Source organism: Odocoileus virginianus, chromosome 24 (assembly GCF_023699985.2).
Source record: "Odocoileus virginianus isolate 20LAN1187 ecotype Illinois chromosome 24, Ovbor_1.2, whole genome shotgun sequence".
In the NCBI taxonomy this organism is placed as follows: Eukaryota; Metazoa; Chordata; class Mammalia; order Artiodactyla; family Cervidae; genus Odocoileus; species Odocoileus virginianus.
Genome location: NC_069697.1, coordinates 29,740,882 through 29,758,165, shown reverse-complemented (window position 1 = coordinate 29,758,165; position 17,284 = coordinate 29,740,882). Strand labels below are relative to the sequence as shown.

The following is a 17,284-nucleotide window of genomic DNA, read 5'->3' as shown; positions in this document are numbered from 1 at the left end:
TGGAGGAGAGGTGGTGAGCTGAACATGCAGGCCTCATGAGCCATGGTAGGCATAGATAAATTGGCTGGCGACGGGCTGATGGGAAATGGGGCACAGGTGTACAAGGAAGCAAAACTTTTTTCTGGGGTTCAGAAGAGCATCTGGTACAAACACTAAATATAAAATAAACAACAGAGTCCTACTATCTAGCACAGGGAACTATACATTCAATATCTTGTAATAAATTACAATGGAAAAGAGTCTGAAAAAAAAATAAAAAGAGCATTGGGAACACAAGTTCATTAAGGAATGTGCCTCCTATCCCCACTTCCCTTTGTAACTTTCTGCAGTGCCCAAGACCAATCCCAACACCTGCTGGCAGAGACTGACTGACCCCCATCAGGTCCAGGACCCCACTGTGACGAAGTCCTCTCCCTATGTAGACCCAGGTAATTAATCATCAGCTATCTTTAACCACACTGGGAAATCAGAAAACAAGAGTGTTTTGAAGATTTCTTTCCTCACTCCAATCATTTTCATATGGCTGAAAAATTTTAACCATGTTGGAAAAATGTTAGAACTCAAGAATGCCCTGAAGATGACAAGGGACTCTTCTAACTCAACACAGATAAAACTATTTCATGGTGGGAGGTGGCAGAGAGAGAGGGAACTTATGTATACCTATGGCTGATTCATGTTGATGTATGGCAGAAACTCATACTACATTGCAAACCAATTATCCTCCAGTTAAAAATAAATGAATTAAAACAGAACAAAACTAAAAAGAAAAAACTTTCACCAGGATAGTGGAAGACTTTTTAGATGTTGGTGGATTCTTGTCTGATTCTCTGGAGTATGAGTTTAACAGGTAGAGCGGGGGAAGCACTTCCTGGGGGTTAGGTTGGGAGGAGAAAGAGGTGTGGGAGGGGGCAAGGAGACATGGGACACTGTTGGCAGGGTGGGTTGGAAGTCCCAACTGGTGTGCTTGGCTCAGGAGGGCTCTTTTGCCAACTCCACAGACAGGTCTGGTTTTAAAAAGTGCCAGGGAGCCACAGATTTGCATGTTATTTGTGTTTCAGGCTTCAATTCCAGGTATGTGGAATGAAATGAATGAATGAACAGTATTCAGACTCCTGGTTAAGGGGTGGACTTGGGAATCCAGACCACACTGAGGATCCAATCACTGGTCCAACTTGGATCAGGAGACACACAGACACAGACAGAGACAGAACAAACAGTCAAAGAGACAGAGAGACAGTCAGAGAGACAAACACCATCAAGTTCTTTTTACCAGGGAGTTTCCAGTCAAAGCAAGAAAACGAAATCTACAGAACTTATTTTCAATAAATCAACCCATAAGAACTAGGGAGAGAGTCACACATGGATAGTCAGATTAAGGCAACATCATCTTTGACCTCTCTCCACATCTGCCCTCCATCATCTACACCCAGCTTCAAACTGGACCATATGACTGTGTCTGCCTTCTTGATAATGTCCATTGCTGGGTACCTGCCTGGTTTTCTAAATTAGGTTCTAAGGTTCTTGAGGATGAGTGGCTTTTGTTTCCTTGGTCAAATAATCTCTTTACTCCATCCTCCAGGGGTCCCCAAGCCTAGTGCTTAAACACAGGCCTATTTAAACACCTAGCATAAGGAGCTCCCCAGAAGTGGATGAGGCCAATGCCCTCCAGGAACTTAGCTCTGGCCAATAGACAAGACACAGGCAGCAAGTGAAACAGTCCATTTAAGGGACAAGGCTAACAGAAGGGGACCCACAATCCATGATGGATGTGCTGGAAATAAAAAGATGGAGAAAATTGTATATAATAGAAAGATGTGTGGTTAGGGAAAAAATACTTGATTAGCCCCCTGGCTTAGAGACTAAGACCCTGAAGGACATGCAGAACTGCTGAGGAAGTGGGTTTTGTTAAGTGTGGAGTGAGGCTTTAGGTCTGGGGCACAAGGAGGCACGGCCTCACTGCAGGCTTCTGCGGACCTTCTTCCCTGACTTCCACAATGCTAAGGAAATGCTTAGTCAGCTGCCCCTACCCCTCCCTAGCAGGCCAGACAGAAGCAGCTTGAACTCCTGGCTTGAAAGAAAAGCATTAAATTACTCACCTGCCTTCAGTGGTTACGGAGATCTCAGTCCATTTCTGTTATAAAGGACAGACAATACATATGGCACATGGAGTTTTACTGTTTGCTGATTCCAAGGGCTGCGGATGTACAGGTAAGAGATTTTATAACGTGACCAAGGAAGGTTTCAAGGAGGCAGGATTTGGGTGTGTGCACACTTGGGAGTCTGTGAAAGCAGTGAGTGTAAACTGGTGAGGGGTGCTCTGGACTCCTTGCGCACTGCTCCCCCACACGCTGTCCTTTCCCAGCACCAAAGTTCTGCAAAGGATGGAACCAGACTCTCCAGAAGTCAAGCGGTTGATGGTTACCCCTCAGTTTAGAACGGAGAAAAGTCAGCAGCTACAAACTGTTCCATTAGGGAGGACTGACCTGGGCCTCACCTCTAAGATTAAGCCAGTGCTAATACTGGCCTTAAATTTCACTTTGAATCTCTACCTTGACTAATTTCTATTCCAAGGCGCATTATGGGCCTCAGTAACATTTAAGAATCTTAGACCTTGACAAGACACTGACATCCGGTCCAACCACTCCCAGTTGGAATTACCCCACCCTCTGACAGGCCAGAGCAGCAGCCTGCACTAAGATTTCCTCAAGGCTTATCCTCCATCTCCAAGTCCTTTAGTTTCACATTTCTCTCACATGCATGTCTAAGCACTCCCTTCCCTCAGTATTGACCAGCATGACCCAATTTACCTCATGTTACGTCTCTCCCTGCGTCCACAGCTGGGAATAGGAATTATGGGCTCTTAAAAGACTACTGTTAGAATTCTGCATGGGTAAAATCGGCCTGGGCTGTTAGGAAAGATACTGGGCTGAACCTTACTCATCCCTTCCCAAATGTTAGGATGAATTTGAAGCTGTGGATAGATTTTTCCTGGGCAAGGAAATATGGCCACTTGGCCAGAAGCTCAGCATGCAGTCTGTCAACAGGGCCCAGGAGTCTTACACATCCTTTTCTGGTGCACTTGGGTACCTGAGCTCCCAGGATGAAAGTGTCATATTCCACCCTCTCCTCCCCCCTACCTTAGCCCATCCAGGTGGAACAAGGGGGAAGACAAAGCCCAAGTATCAGCCATCTCTTACTCTGGGTCAAGACATTCGAGAGCTGGAGTAATGGCATGGGAGAAGGACCAGAGGCTGAAACATTACAAACACTGGGGCTCTGAAGTGAACGCTCCGTCTCTACCCACTGGAGCCTTTTATGTGCCACATAAAACCAGGTGGTGATGGGCAGACTATGGAATATGGTTGCTGGTGGTGCTTTTCCATATTTCCTATTTCTAGTCCAGAACTTTGGGGCTAATATTACTAGAGGTAGTGGGTAGAAGATGCTAGCGCAATTACAGGGGCTAAACAAGAAAGAAGTTGACACCACAGAGAAGTATGAAGCATCTCATATACAGAGGAGTCAATTTTCACAGCTGCCAGGCCAGATGATGTACTCTTGCATTCAACCCTAATCAGGGCTCCAGGGAACAACAGTGGGTCTCAGGGGGCCCAGGTGACAAATGGGATGGAACTAGTCTTGAACCATGTATTCTCAAATGGGCAGGAATGGTCTTTCTCTGTAAAGGGTCCAGGAGTGATCCGTGAGACTATGGTTTCTACTGAAGGTTACATATCTGGCACCTAGAGCTTATCATCCATCAATGTACCTTTTTTAAGGGGAGGTAGGTAATTATGGGGCTTCCCTGGTGGCTCAGTGGTAAAGAATCTGCCCGCCAATGCAGAAGACACAGGTTCAATCCCTGTGTGGGGAAGATACCCTGGAGGAGGAAACTGGCAACCCACTCCAGCATTTTTGCCTGGGAAATCCATTGGACACAGGAGCCTGTACAGTCCATGGGGTCACAAAGAGCCTAACATGACTCAGCAAGGAAATAACAACAAACAACAAGGTAATTATGCGCACTGGGCACAGGAGAGAGGGGAAGATTGGAGAAAAGTAATAGGCTTTAGTTTAAAGCAGGTTAAACAAGATGCTGATAACATGCATGCCCTTGGCCATGGAAGGCAGGAACATCACATTCCTCCACCCTCCCACCCCAGTCATCAAGGCCCACCCTTAAAAAGAAGAAGAAAGTTTCCAGATGCTAATTCTGCTCTTCTTGGGCAGCTCTCTGGAAAGAATGGCCCCCACTATTGGTTCCCATCCTGGACCCCAGTCTGTGTCTCAGCCTGGTCCACTCACGGGGTGGTCTCAGGATCACTAACTTCACCTTATACAAAACCGTATTGGTCAGAAAGCGGGGCCAAATTCAGACAGGCTTAACAATTTCTTATATATTTTTCAAAGTGCTTTTGTTGCATGTTTCATTTTCTGCTATACATGGCAATAAATATTTGTTGCTTTGGTCTGTACAAAAAGTCTGTGAGAAGGTAAGACAGATGTTATCTAAATGGACAAACAATAAATACAGAGAACTATCTTGTTCTGAGTTCCCCAGACAATAGCAAACGTGCCTGAAAAGCTCAGGTCTTTTGATTCATGGTCCAAAATCTATACCATATTGCCACCTTTCAAGCTGTCACTTCAATACATTAAGTACCAAGAATCAATGTACAGGAGTCCCACAATTAGCCTGCATGCCATAGCTTTCTAAGAGAATGTGAAAAGTCCCAGCAACTCATATGTAGAAAGCTATTTATTACCTACAGAAAACACCAAAAAAAAAAAAAAAAAAAAAAAAAAGGAAAAAGAGGAAAAAAAAAAGGAAGGAAGAAAAAAAAAAAAGAGAAAATAAACAAAAGGTGGTCTTCCCCCCCAAAGGCAGGCAGTATGAAAAAGGTAGGACATCTAGTTGCTGGAGTGGAAACAGTAACATTCAGTTAACAATGGAATATTTAAAAAAAATAGTTTTCTTTTCAAATTGTAACCTGTGGTAACACATAGAAAAATGTACTAAACAAGCTTGATATAAAACAGAGTAAAATTTTCAAATAAGCCCAGGGAGAAAGCACAATGTTGGATAGGATGAGGTACAAGGGAAGAGGAGAAAAGATCTCATACAAAACTACCTATTACAATACAGAAAAAAGTATAAAATGTTCCTATTTTGGAACTTAGGTACAAAATGACACTGGCATTGGATCATTTCACTATCTAGCCTGAGGAGCGCTTAAAAGGTGGGGGAGATGCTACAAGGAACAAAAAGAATAGCAGTTTTTCAATCTCAAGTTGATCAGTCCAAATTCCACCCGTTTTCCAGTTGAAAATCTTGCCTTCCTCTGTAACCTCTACCCCAAGCTGAAATTCGTCCAGGCCTCAAAATACTCTGTTAGGAAGTCCACAAACACCCTACACATAGGGGCTGGGATCTGTGTGTGCTGGAGCTAAATTTGGAAAATGGTAATAAATCTACAGGCTAAAATGGTGAACACATTCAGCCTTAAAAAAAAAAAAGCATATCCCTGTGAAATATATATATATATATATATATGTATATATATATATATAAAATTCTCTGTGGTTAGAAACATATTTAAACTAGCTAGCCACAGACCAAACTAGACCTGCATTCATCCAAAGCTGGAATTTTATGCTAAAGACTGAGGTCCTTCTTCTTGTTGGTCAGAAGTAGGTAGCAGTAAAAGTGGCGCCTTTGTTGCTCCACTAAACCACTCCCTGGGTGGGTCTTTCCCCTATCATGTGTTGTGAGCACATGCAAACCACTGCTTTTAAGGAAGGGACTGCCTGGGACTTTGGGGTCCACCCAGGGCTCACATGTGGTGCCTCAGGAGGGGAAGAAGCTACAGATAATAAAACAGCCTTGTACAGAAGCAGACGGACTTCACAAGGGGCATGTAAAAAGGACAAGTCCTGGAGGACAGCCTTATGCCGGTGCCCCAAAGTCCAGTTTACAGTCACTATCCTGGTGACACATTTTGAAAATCCTGTGTGTATGTATGTGTGCGTGTATATGCTGGTGGTTTTCATCCCTACGTTTTTACCCACATCCATTCCTACCTCTTAGTAAGGCCTAACAACAAGAGTTTATATGAAACCAAGAGTCCTTCCAAGCTTCTCTCAGTCCCCTAATTAAGAGACTGAGTGAGGCTGGAGCCCTTTGAAAACAAGATGGCAGAACTGAAGAAGTGAAAAGCAGTCTCTCTCTTCAGATTAGGGATGTCCCTCACCCCTTTCACAGCACCAAAGTTTCTTTGCAAAAATAGTATCTGAGATACAAAAGGAAAGGCAGATGTGCTTGTGAGTGCATCTCTCCAGGGCCTGGTCCAGGATCAAGGACTTTACAAGAAGAGAGGGTTGGGAGCAGCTGTCTCCAAGGTCTCTGGCTGTAGACAACAAAGAGCTGGTCCCCCACAAGTCCATGTCTGCTAATTGAGATGGCCTTCACAAAAGCTTTCGGTGGAGGATCTCCCAGACCATCCGCTTCCGGAAGTAGGGCATGTGTTGCTGCAGGGACACAGAGATACCATTATTTTCATTTCTTGCATGCAGACCTAACACTCTTTTCCTTCTTGAGGTTTTCACCTAAAATAGTCTCAACTGCATTTCTGGTCTTTCAAATTGCTCATTCTTCATTATGTGCGATTTTTTTTTTTCCCGATTACTATTGCTATTGCTACTTTTCATTGTTGTAAACCTAGAAGTTTAATAAGGCATCACCAGGAATCCCCAGGCTATCCTCAAATGTCTCCAAGAATTTTGAGAATGGTGTCTAAATTCAACAAAGTCCTCTGTGTTGAACTTTTAAGAGGATATGAGATCTGAGACTTGAAAATCAAAACTCACTTTGCCCCAAAAGAGTTAAATGAACTTCAAGAGTCAGCTCAACCCAAGGGCTTTGGTGGAGAATCTAGTAAAGTCATTACTTTAAACAGAAGCAACGGGTTAAGTGGAGGACACCAAATGAACTATAATCTTCAGTCTTAATTCACTCTGGTCTCCAAAGGACCACGTGGACAGAAATTAACGATCACAAACTGTAAGGAAGACTGATCAGCTGCATAAAGCAAGGGGAAAAGGGCAGCATAACAAACTAGACTAGATCAAGGTGTGGCCTGTTCCAAAATGTCACTGCTACCAAATAAAGGGAGACTGAGGAAACCTGCTCTGTTCCCAGTTCTCTGCTTCTTACAGGATTTGAGGAAGATGGCATATATGACCAGAGAAGGCCCTCTTATTGACCGGGATTCCTTAACTACAATATATGATGTATGGTGACCCAGGATGTGGCCTATCATTATCCTTCCTTTTCCTACAACGTGGCACAGGTAGCAACCACCCCGGGTTATGAGCCACAAACTGAAGTAGAGCCCCCTAAGTGGAGCAAATGGGGAGAAAAACATCTACCAGGCAGCCTGGAGACTGGGTGGTCACACAGCTCCCTCCTGAAGGCTTGGCTTACCTGTGTGAAGTTGATTGGTCTGTCTTTGGTAATGCAGTCAGCATATTTGCAGGCAAACATGCCACAGTCGCTTCCATTCATCTGCTGTGGAATTTCCTGAAAGGCAAAAAAATAACAAAAAGGTGACATCTTTCCAAGCTTCCTTCCTTCTTATTCAATTATAAATAAGAACCAAAGGATATAAATTTTCCAAGTTTCCCTGAATTCTGGAGATGGTCCTGATCCCCCTCTCAGAACGACACAGGCTCAGAGAGCAAAAAATTCAGTTTCTCAGTCCAGCCTGTGTACTTCATTTTTATCACATAGAAGACTATCTGAGATTTCTATGACACCCAAGGGTGTAAAAGCTGTTCCCTCCCACAAGGGCCAAGCAGTCTGCAAACATTTTCTCCCACAGATCAAAGTTTAGCAAAATAGCTGGGCATTTAGAAAACCTAGTTCTTCATAAGAAATACATTACTTATTTTCCCAGAGAGCTTACTCTACCTTATCTTCCCTGGCTGAAGTCAGGCCAGACACTTAGAAGGACGCCAGGGCCCAAGCAGTATACTCCTTTTCTAACCAATACTCTAATCTCAGGATTTCCATCTCATCAAGATGAAACATACCTGGCTTTTCTTGCTGAAGAGCTGCCAGCCATTGGTGTCAAACTCTTTTCTTTTCTTGTCAATGCTTTCTTGCTTCAGATATTGCCTAAGGTATTGGGAGAGAATGAAATGAACTTGGGGAACTGCCACTGCAAGAATGGGGCTGACAATCCTCAGGAAAAATTTTCTTCTGCCATGTCTAAGGAAAGCAGTATATATTGCTGGACAGGGAATCTTTAGAACTCCCACAATTCATGCCCACTTTGTCAGCTCCAGAGAAGCAAGACCTCTGCCTTCAATACCCAGGGTCCTTCTTTCTACTGTCCCCACTGAGGAACGAGTTTTGATCTTTTCTTTGGTTTCTATGGTCCTTTAGAATTCAGTCTAATGGAAGGAAGGAAAATGTTTCTCTAGCAATGCTGAGGTATATATTTATTTATAGTCTTGATTCTTCTGTATAAAAATTCAAGCCAAATAGATCAATTCACCTCATGGAACCCACCCTCTCCTGGCCACAGATGTTTTGGAAAGAGAAACAGGTGGAACGTAAAGAGATCTGCGTTCTGGTTCCCAGCTGAGCCATTAACTAGTAGGGCCTGAGCAAATCAAAGTCATCTCTGTGGGTCTTGGTTTCTTCATCAGAAAAATTAGGAGGTTGGGGTAGATGACTTCTAAGTAGTTTCTGTATCTATATGTCTATATCCACTCTTTATTTTCATGCACTGGGACAGTAATTATGCCCATCAGGATGTATTTTTGGTATTATATTATGTTATTATTAAACTTTACTTAGATGGAGAATACCCATCTTAATCAATATAAAGATTTCCTTTATTAACCACTCCATTGAAGGTATCAGAGAATTGAGTTCAACAGCTAGAAAAACAACATACATCCAACACTAAACTCTTAGATTTCAACTCCCTACTTACAAGAGGATTCTGCAGGCTTCATTGTTTATCCCACCCATAGAGTCATAATAGGTAATGTTCTTCTTTCTGAAGTCCACAACCTGGGAATAAAAAAAATCTGTGTTTATGTATGAACTGAAGAAAATCTCAGCTTTTCCCTTCCCTGGAACTTAGAACCTTCTGCCAGATTTCCTATGAAATCATGACAAGTGTGATGGATACTTAGCATTATACCATGCTTCATCTGCAGAGGAAAGAAGAACAGGGTGATTGTTTACTCAGAACTACGCTGGGGGCTGACTGACCAAGTGGCCCAGTAATTGCCCTGAAACCTTTTTCTAGTTTCCAGGGTCCCCATTTGCAACGGAGGCAACAGTGAAGACACAATGTGCTCTTCAGAGAATGTAAATTAAGTGAGATCATTTCCACCCATTTTCAGAAAGATGGTAAAAGATTCTAGGTTTTGTTTCTTGGAGAATTTCCTTTTAATGCTTTTCAAATATAATTCAAAACAGGCTGTAACTCGTATACTTTTATTAATATATTAAGCTAATTGTATTCATGTTCTCAGAATCATGTTTGTGTTACTTGCTCAGTCATGTCTGACTCTTTGCAGCCCCATAGACTGTAGCCTGCCAGGCTCTGCTGTCCATGGAATTCTCCAGGCAAGAATACTGGAGTGTGTAGCCATTCCCTTCTCTAGGGGATCTTCCCTACCCAGGGATCGAACCTAGGTCTCCTGCATTGCAGGCAGATTCCTTACTGTCTGAACTACCAGGGAAGCAATAATAAATTATCAAGTATGCAAGGCAAATCATGATTAGGCAGAAAATAATAGTCACAGAATCTGAGTTGGCAGCATCATTAAGAAGTCACTTTTTCTCCCCATGTGTTCCTTGCCTTTAGGTTGCTTTGATTATCACTCCATTTTTAAGTATTTCCAGAAAAGGAAATTTCATAGCTTTTTTCAAAGTCTAAGTATCTCCCACTCTTGACACGGAGTTTGTTAATCTATCCAATTTTTAGATAATTGAATGCTACACTTTCAATCATCTATGTAGAACTAGTATTCATTGCTCTCTGTGTATTCTATTATATAGACTTCTTTTTTCTTCCCCCATTTATTTTTATTAGTTGGAGGCTAGTAACTTTACAATATTGTAGTGGTTTTTGCCATACATTGACATGAATCAGCCATGGATTTACATGTGTTCCCCATCCCGATCCCCCCTCCCACATCCCTCTCCATCCCATCCCTCTGGGTCTTCCCAGTGCACCAGCCCTGAGCACTTGTCTCATGCATCCAACCTGGGCTGGTGTATATAGACTTCTTTTAAATTTTATCAGTAATAAAATAGGCACTCACAGCAAGACACCAGTGCACTCCTAGGTGAATAGGCACCAAAAGAATGTCAACAGAAAAGACATCCACTTTCTTTGTCCAACGTTTCACTGCTTGATAACCAGCCGTTTTTAATTTAGTGAAAAAAAAGGTATTAAATGCATGTACACTCGGCAATCCCTTCTCTTTACTTCGCTCCATCAGCATATTCATGTAGAAATTGATGATCTGTGGAAAGAAAGTATATGTATTAAAACAGATACTCCAGTCTTTCAAAACAGTTGTGTTGTAAGAAGGAAACACAGCTGCTATACTGCACAGCATAGGCTAGTTCCCTAATCAATTCAGTTATGACCTCAACACCCAACAGCCTAATATCCCTATATCAAATTCTGACTAGATAAGAGGGGGGCTGAGGTGGTTATAAACAGTGAAAACATAAAAGACTGATATATACATATAGGGTTCAGGATACATATGGGAAGATGTTGGCCAGAGTTGTAGAAGGCTGAAAATTAGGTTAAAAAAAACTGGAAAATGAGGAGGAAGAAGTACTACAAAAGGAGAGTCAGAGAAAAGGAAAGAAAGGAGTATATGCAGGTACACATTACAAGCAGGAGTTCAGCAAGGTACACATTAGCAGTTCCTTTAGTCTGCTGGGAATGTGCAAGCAATTAAACTCTGAGCTCAGAGTCTAGTGTTAATAAAAATTAAGATTAGTAGTTCAATCCTTCTATACAGGTCTCCCGATTTTGCACAAAGATAGAAAACTCTGCTCCATGACTAAAGACTGTTTTTTCAGCCTAACAAGTTACTTAGCAGAAGCAAACTGTTTTGGTTTCAAGTAGAACTGAGTGACAGAATAAACCATCAACTATATTGAAACATCATCTCTAAACTTGTAGTAGCTTGGAAACAACACCTTTATCCAGGCAGACATGGATATACTATAACCTACATTATGTAAGACCTGAAAGTAAAACCACGAACATGAAAAGTCAAGTTTTCTCCCAGAATCTATAAGGTTAGCTGCCTCATATTTGTTGATTCCACTTATTTCTTCAATATCAAGTGTGAGTGAAAGAAATTAAAATGCTTGACATGGGAGATATGTTAATGAACGATGTGTTCTGTAACAGTGACTATGTTGTCCACAGTTCCCTTAGGTCTAGGACTCCTTGGTACTAAAGCCTCAAAGTTACAGTGCCGGAAGTTACTGCATACTTATTTTATGTGGCCAGCTGAGGTCAGGCCAGTGTCTGTTAACTGCAAGGAATGAATGGGCTAACTGATTCAAAGCTTGGAAATATGACTAAGAAAACAGGCACATTTTTCAGAATGCTTTTTGGGGAATGGGAAAACACCCCCGTCCTTTGACAAATATTTACACACTAAGATGCCAGAGCAGTGAGCTACTGCCCAACAGTAGGCAACTACATACTGGGTAGGCAGTAAGGAACACAGCCAGGAACACACCAGAGCGTGGTCTAGACTAGAGAAAGGGCCTATAGATGAGGATGCCTAGGCAGCTGCAGGGAAACCACATTCACCAAGAAGCAGCACTCTGAGGGTGGTGGTAAGGAAAGTCAGGACTGAAGAAAGACACTGTTCTTCCTGCATCTCTGAAGATAGAGCAATAGGCTCAGGTTGTGGTTGATTCTCTCCCTAGTGTGATGCCCAACAGGTAACTAGAGCTCAGTTATATAAAACAATGATAATGAATTAGGACACAATTAGGATTGTAGCTTTCGCCAATCCAGGTTTTTAATCTTACTCTATTCTTGAGGTTAATGGTGCTAAAGGATGCTTGTAGGCTTGTGAAGGCAGCCAGGAATGCAGGAGGACCTGCCTGCTCAGCAAGCACAGATTTCTTGGCTATAATCTATATCCTCTGGTGAGAGAAAATTAGCAAAAGGGGATTGATTCCTCTGGTATTCTATCCCATGACATTACCCATGCCATGAGGCTAAACCCTTCAATTCAAGGAGTGAAACAAATAGGCAGATAACCTGTCAATCACTATAAGCCAAACCCTCCATGGGGGCAGACAAGTTAAATATTGCAACAGGCAATAAGGACTTAAGAAGGAGTTGGAAGGAACCAGAGAGATAAGGACAGCCAAGCACATGAAAGCCACAGAGATATATATCCCCCAGGTACCCACCAGAGGGGTCTATCTGGGATCATTACCCTGAAGTGAAAAGGGTGATATAAATGAGCATCATGCTACATATAACTATCCAATTTTTCAGGGGGAAAGAGTGCCAGAAACCAATAAAGTTTAGCTGGGCCTACACAGCCTGAGTTGTCTGGTTTCTTATGTTATTTTGACAGAGTAGTCCTATAAAGTTAAAGACCAAGCCAGCTGAACAGGAACAGAGACCTAGAGACCAGGGCACCACACTGAGAACCCCTCTTCTCTGCTTTAGTTCTCCCTCCCACCAAGGTTTCTCCACTGTGAGGGAAATGGCCTCCTCCAAAGTCAGCTCATTACTTAGCTCTAGGGAGTGATCTGGGCTCTTTTTTCATTTGCCCTGCATCCTAGGAGGAGGGGGCTTGGTGGCCTCAGTTCCCTCCCATTAGCTGAGGATGTGTAATCTGACATCTGAAGCAGAATTTAGAACCAAGTTTCTCTCCTCAATTTTTAGCTATTACTCAGTCCAAATAAGGAAAACTGCCATTGTTCAGCCAAGACACAATCACACACACACACAAAAAGCTAGAAGAACAAAAAGAATCCTACACATCATCTCACAGAGGAGGGCTAAAGATGAATGAAAAAGAAATGAGAGGAGATCAGGGTCTAAGATGAAAGAAAAGCAATGATGGTCAGAGCAGTTGCTTGTATTTTGTGATGGCAAGGGTCCCTCCCCTCCTATAGTAGAGTCTTTCTTTTTTTTTTCTCCATTTATTTTTATTAGTTGGAGGCTAATTACTTTACATCATTGCAGTGGTTTTTGTCATACAATGAAATGAATTAGCCATGGATTTACATGTATTCCCCATCCCTGTCCCCCCTCCCACCTCCCTCTCCACCCAATCCCTCTGGGTCTTCCCAGTGCACCAGGCCCGAGCACTTGTCTTATGCACCCAACCTGGGCTGGTGATCTGTTTCACCCTAGATAATATACATGTTTTGATGCTGTTCTCTTGAAACATCCCACCCTCGCCTTCTCCCAGAGTCCACAAGTCTGTTCTATACACAAGGGACTCTCTTAGCTCCAGAAGATCTTGAATTCCCTTTGGAATTGGGGACGAAGAGTAACACGTCTGTCTGCCTGTGCCCACTGTTTGTCGTGCACTCACCACTCCTTTGGGGGCCCACACTTGCCTCTGCTTGCTGCGGTCCCTGGTGCCTACAGAACTGCCTCTCCTGCTGCCTCCACAGCCCGGGCCCTCAGCGTCTACTTGTCTATGCAATCCTGTCTGGGGGTGGAACGACTGTTTATGGTGTCTTGTTCCTTTGTGATTTTATGTGAAGAGCTGCCAGGCTAAGCTGAAAAAAGTGTTTCTTTAAAAGAAAAGTCTACAATGTTTTCAAACTGAGGACTCAATCCCTTGCCTGTATGTTACCACAATGACACAAATGACCACTGCTATTTGTATCCTCCTTCTCAAGCAGTAAACCAGCCAAACTATTGTTTTCTCATGCATTTAGAAGTAAAATACATCACTAACAGTAAAGTCTAACTTTTAACCCTTCCCAATTTCACACACTGAACCCTTATAACAGACTTTGGGAAAAAAGTATTCTAAAAGTCCTGAGCATGACAATGTTCTGTAGCAGAGATCAAGATAACTTTTAGGGGGAAAAAAAAAAGCTGTTTTCCTACTTTATCCCTCCAGACTTTCCTCTCTACCTCCTCATTCTTATTTTTAAATTAGACTTATCCTTGTCAACCACAAAACCCAAAAGACTAACTAAGCAACAACCTCTGAATGTTGTAAATCAGAAGGTCACTCACTCCTAAGACCTAACCTAATACTACTATAGAAACCAAGATAGCAGACTTCAGGGAAGCTGAGTTACAGCATCCCTCACTGTGCCCAGGACTTTTCTCAGACACAAATTAAAGTAACGAACGATTAGAATTACTGCAAAAGTTTTAGAAAAAGACATGCAGCGTCTGTTTTTATGGAGTCATGACAACTGTAATTACTATTCTCCCTGTGACCTGACATAAATCCCTAGTTTATCAAAAGGACTAGTTCTATTAAGAAACACTTTAAAGAGGTAATCTATAATGATGTGGAATCGTCAAATGAGTCATGTTAGAAAGACTACACTGTAACTTCGATCATTAGCATATGGGAGACTCCATCATATTAACTTAACTGATTTATTTCATCTTGTCTAATTTTCTTCCCTTCTGACTCAATCAGTTTTTATTTCCTAAGAAAACTCTATTTCCTGTACTAAGTTTGTCTAGTTGAGTTTAATGTTTTATAAGCTGCTGCTTCTCTTACTGAGCATCACTTAGATTTAACATCTCCTTGGAAGCAATTAATAATTGAGACAGAGGTGCTGAAATCTTCAACATTCATACTTATGTATGAATTTGCCTCTTTCCCCTTCTAGCTTTCTCAGTTTTTAGTTCATGTATTTTGCAGTTCTGTTATTAGGTACACACATATTTACATTGTTACTCCTTTTGATGAATTTCCCCCTTTACCATTATGAAATGTCTATCACTAGCAATATTCCTTGCTCTGAAATCTACCAGTGTGATATTAATATAATTACTTAACCTTTCCTTTCTTTACTGTTTGTATATTTTTTCCACCCTTTTACTTTTAACCTCTATGTGCCTTCACATTTAAAATGTTTTCTGTAGATATATTTTTATATCTAATCTGTAATTTCTGCCTTTTAACTGGATGCTTATACTGTCCAGTGTGGTAGCCATTAGCCAAATGTAACTCTTGAGCACTTGAAATTTGACTAATTCAAATTGTGTTGTAAGTGTAAATGCGTTCTAAGTGTAAAATACATATATTTTAGAGAAGGCAAAATATACCATTAATAATATTTTAATATGTATTACATGCCAAAATAAATGTATTTTAGATTTACTGGGTTAAATAAAATATATTATAATATTAGAAAACTTTAAATTACATATATGGGTCACATTATACTTCCACTGGGTATGCTGAGTTTGGTCCTTCACATTGAATGCACTGAGATTGTTGTTGTTTAGTCACTAAGTCACATCCAGCTCCCTCTGATCCCAGGGACTGCAGTCCACCAGGCTCCTCTATCCATGGCACTTCCTAGGCAAGAATACCAGAGTGGGTTGCTACGCCCTCCTCCACGGGATGTTCCAGACCCAGGGACTGAACTTGAGTCTCTGTACTGACAGGCAGATTCCTTACCACTGAGCAATCAGAGTACTGACATGGTTGGTTTTAAATCTATCATCATGTTCTTTTTTTCTATATGTCTCATCTGTTCTTTGTATCCTTTCTCTGCCTTCCTTTGGATTGAGGATCTTTTAATTGCATCTTATCTCCATTACCAGCTTATTAAAATACCTCTTTGTTTTTTACTGATTGCTCTAGGATTTATTGGAGAAGGCAATGGCACCCTACTCCAGTACTCTTGCCTGGAAAATCCCACGGACGGAGAAGCCTGGTAGGCTGCAGTCCATGGGGTCGCTAAGAGTCGGGCACGACTGAGCAACTTCACTTTCACTTTTCACTTTCATGCATTGGAGAAGGAAATGGCAACACACTCCAGTGTTCTTGCCTGGAGAATCCCAGGGACAGAGGAGCCTAGTGGGCTGCCGTCTATGGGGTCGCAGAGTTGGACACGACTGAAGCGACTTAGCAGCTAGGATTTATGTCTGTAACTTATTGTAGTACATCTTCATAAAACATTATACAACTTCATACATTGTGCAGGAATCTTAGACAATTACATACCTTCATTCTCCCCCTCTTTTGTGTTGTGATTATCATATATTTTACTTTAACATGTTATAAACCCTACATTATTGTTGTTTTCTTTTTTATTTGACTAGTCCATTGTCTTCCAGAGATAATAAAGGATGACAGCATTTTCACTGCTCTTCATTCCTCATGTAGACTGAAACTTTCAACTCAAATTTTTCCTCTGCCTAAAAAATATCCTTTAATATTTCTTAAAGAGAAGTCTGCTGGTGATGAATTCTTCAGCATTTGCTTGTCTAAAAAAGTATAGCCTTATTTCTTCAAAGATATATTTGCTGGTATAGAATTTAGGTTGATGGTTTTCTTTTTCCTTCAGTATTTTAAAGATGTAGCTACAACTGTCCTCTGGCCTACATGGTTTCTGACAGATCTTTGTTCCTCTGTATATAATATGTCTTTTCTGTTTTTTTCATTATTTTTCTCTTTATTATTGGTCTTTAGCAATTTGAATACTATACATTTCAGTATGGTATTTCTCTTACTTGGGGTATGCTGAATTTCTTGAATCTGTCAGTATGCTCCCAAATCTGGAAAATCTTCCACCATTATTTATTTAAATATTTTTTTCTGTTTAAACAGAATGTTTAACAATGTTAAACACTGTTTTCTGTACCACTTACACCCCATCTTCCCATCTGGGACTTCAATTACATGCTTACACTTGACACCATCCCTGAGCTCACCAAGCTCCAGTCATCTTTTCTTAGCCTTTTTTCTATTTCACTTGGATGGTTTATACTGCTCTATTTTCAAGGTTACTAATTTTTCCTTCCATAGTATCTAAACTGTTAATCTCATTTCATGTATTTTTAATATCAGATACTGTATTTTTCACCTCTAGAAATTCAATTTGGATCTTTTTTTATATTCTCCATTTTTCTCCTCATAATGTCCACTTTCCTCTACTTACCTGAACATGTGGAATATTAGTTATGGTATCTGTTTTAATATCTTTGTTGGCTAATTTTAACATATTTTTCTTTTCTGGGTATTTCTATAGTGATTTTTT

At 41.3% G+C, this 17,284-nt stretch overlaps 1 protein-coding gene across 3 annotated transcripts in view; it reads right to left on the bottom strand.

Moving 5' to 3' along the window:
• Positions 1-4,382: 4,382 nt before the first annotated feature.
• Positions 4,383-17,284, bottom strand: part of SENP1 (SUMO specific peptidase 1) — a 50,341-nt gene continuing 37,439 nt past the window's right edge. For all 3 annotated transcript variants that reach the window (XM_020907766.2, XM_020907767.2, XM_020907768.2), the window contains 5 exons: positions 10,348-10,551; positions 9,003-9,082; positions 8,092-8,176; positions 7,484-7,579; positions 4,383-6,528 (listed from right to left, as the gene is read on the bottom strand). In XM_020907766.2, coding sequence (XP_020763425.1) covers positions 6,466-6,528; positions 7,484-7,579; positions 8,092-8,176; positions 9,003-9,082; positions 10,348-10,551 — 528 coding nt within the window. In that variant the 3' untranslated portion in view covers positions 4,383-6,465. The remainder of the gene's footprint in view (positions 6,529-7,483; positions 7,580-8,091; positions 8,177-9,002; positions 9,083-10,347; positions 10,552-17,284) is intronic.